Source organism: Papaver somniferum, chromosome 3 (assembly GCF_003573695.1).
Source record: "Papaver somniferum cultivar HN1 chromosome 3, ASM357369v1, whole genome shotgun sequence".
NCBI classification, from domain to species: Eukaryota; Viridiplantae; Streptophyta; class Magnoliopsida; order Ranunculales; family Papaveraceae; genus Papaver; species Papaver somniferum.
This window is the reverse complement of record NC_039360.1, coordinates 144,857,452-144,860,319: the sequence shown is the minus strand read 5'-3', so window position 1 is coordinate 144,860,319 and position 2,868 is coordinate 144,857,452. Positions and strand designations below refer to the sequence as shown.

Here is a 2,868-nt window from a genome sequence, read left to right as displayed (position 1 = left end):
ATTTCTGTCTTTAATCTCCATGATCCTGGATTTTCCGGACCAAGATTTACTTGGTCTAATATGCAACAAGGTCCTGATTTGATTCTTGAAAGATTAGATAGATGTCATATTAATCAAACTGCTGAGGATCTTTTTTCCAAAACTTTGTATAAATAACCTTCCTAGGGATTCTTCTGACTATTGTCCCATGCATATAGGGTTTCACTATGAGGATATTAGTATGCCTAGACCCTTTCATTTTATGGCCATGTGGATAGAGGATCCTACTTGCAGAGATATTATAGCTAATGCTTGGTCTGTTAATGTGGTAGGCTCCCCTGCCTAAAATCTTAAAGCTAAGCTCTTAAGAACCAAGAAAGGCCTAAGAGATTGGAATAAGTCTTCTTTTGGTAATATACAGACTAATATATCTACCATTAGAAAAGAATTATCTGACATTCAAACTCTTAATCCTACTGATACTAGCAATACTTCTAGACTGAAAGTCAGGTTGGAATATCTGTACAACCTGGAGGAGTTATATTGGAAGGACAAATCTAGAGAAGTCTGGCTCTTGGAAGGTGACATAAATTCACCATATTTTCATAGATAACTCTCTTTAGAAGGAAAAGAAATGCTATTAGCTGGATAAAGAACTCCTTGAATACTAATCTAACTGATAATGATAGTATTGGAAATTCTTTCATAGCTTATTTCAAAAATCTTTATTCCACCCATCCTCAGCAATTCCAAGATGAAATTCTTGCTGATCTTCCTGTTAAATTCTTGTAGTTGCAGGAAATCCTACACTACACTCTTCATGTGATTTCATCATTAATCAACTCATTTTAGGTTTATATCCTTAATTTTATTGAGTAATCTTTGGATGTTCTTACAAGAAAAGATAAAGAAATAAAGAATTATCTCTGCTCTAAATTTTCTCTCTCCTATTTACTTGTTTCTTACTCAAAAAAGATCTCTCTCTCTCTCTCTCTCTTTACAACTTGAACGACTATTTATAGGGAAATACATAGTGGATAACAGCTAATCTGTCCTTTATTTTCGGATATGGTTTGCGACATTCTCGCAACCTTACAAATGTTAATTTCGCAAGCTCTCTAATTTTCGCAGGACTATTACACCTTTCTCATGATCCTAGCTGACGTCGTTTGTTATATTCTTCCTGAAATTGTTCTGCGACGCTATTGTGTTGTGCCATTGATAATTTCGCTGAGACATTATTGTTGCGAGATTCTGATCCTACATTTTTCTGAAGAAGATAATGCATCCTTGAACTTACCTTTGACTCCATAGGAAATTAAGAATGTTGTTTTCCAGATGGGAAAAAAAGGCTCCTGGTCTTGATGGGTTTACACGCCTCTTTTATCAAAAGCATTGGGATATTGTGGGGGAGGTTGTTGTTGATATGAATCAAACCTTCTTTCGTACTGGTAACATTTCCAAGGTGTTTAATCATACCAACACAGTCCTCATCCCAAAAGTCCCTCTTGTTGAATTGGTAACCCAGTATAGGCCCATTGGCCTACGTAATTTTATTTATGAAATTATTTCAAAAACTCTAGCTAATATACTTAAACCTTTTATGAACAATATTATTTCCCAAAAGCAGAGTGCTTTTATCCCTAAGAGGAGTATCTCTGATAACATTTTGCTTGCTAATGAGGCCATATATGTTGTCAATCATAATGATAAAGTTGAGGGCATAGCTGCCATCAAACTTGACATGTTTAAGGCCTATGATAAGCTTGAGTGGGATTTTCTTGAGAAAGTCCTAACCAAAATGGGTATGTCTAATCATTGGGTTAAACTGATAAAGCAGTGTGTCTCCATTATGTCTTATTCTGTCATTCTTAATGGTAGCCCTACAGGTTTCTTCCAACCTGAAAAAGGTCTAAGACAGGAAGACCCTTTATCTCCCTATCTTTATATCATTTGTTCTGAAGCCCTATCTTCTTACATTGATAGCCTCCAAAAAAAGGGTACTTTAGAAGGCATAAGAGTCTGTAAAGAGGCTCCTGAAATGACCCATCTTCTGTTTGCTGATGATTTTCTCTTGTTTTCAAAAGCTACTGAAAAAACTTTCATGTCATAAAAGACTATCTTCAAAAATACTGCCTTGCTTCTGGGCAAGAAATCAACTTTGAAAAATCTGGTATTCTGTTTAATAGGAAGATTCCTGAACATGGGAAAGCCATTTTGGCTAATATTTTGGATATCCAAAGCAGGGATTTATGAGAAAAATATCTTGGAACACCTACTATTTTTCAAGCTTCAAAAATCCAGACACATATGGGTATTCTCCAAGCCATTGATGCCAGGATCTCTATCTGGCTTCACAAGCTTTTATCCAAAGCTGCTAGGACTACTCTGATCAAGCACATTGGTCAAGATATCCCCCTTTTTCAAATGAGAGCTTTTCTTATCCCTAAACACCTTTGTAAACAGATGGACTCTCACCTCTGTAAATTCTGGTGGGGTAAAACTTTAGATCCCAAAGATAGAAAGTTGCACCTTCTTGGCTGGGACATTTTATGTTCCCCTAAAGCTGAAGGGGGTTTGGGGTTCAGGAAGGCTGAGTTAAACAACCTAGCAATGCTTGCTAGGAATGCCTGGAGAATCCTGGAAAATCCAAACTGTCTTTTGGTCACTGTTCTTAAGGCCAAGTACTTTTCCAAAACTGATTTTTTGAATGCTAAGTGTACTGCTAAATGTTCTTGGACTTGGAAGTGCTTGCATGCTATTAAGGAGCTCATAAAACCTTTTATTTCTTGGATTATTGGGGATGGTCAATTTATTGATCCTTGGTGTGATAAATGGATTCCCTCTCAGGGTTCTGCCACACCCACCCCTCTGGTCCCTCCTGATTAG

The 2,868-nt window shown here is 36.8% G+C and overlaps 1 protein-coding gene across 1 annotated transcript; it reads left to right on the top strand.

The window, feature by feature from the left end:
- Nucleotides 1–2,289: 2,289 nt before the first annotated feature.
- Nucleotides 2,290–2,868, top strand: LOC113360067 (uncharacterized mitochondrial protein AtMg00310-like). Its single transcript, XM_026603617.1, has one exon. It carries the CDS (start codon nucleotides 2,290–2,292, stop codon nucleotides 2,866–2,868), a length of 579 nt encoding a protein of 192 aa, XP_026459402.1.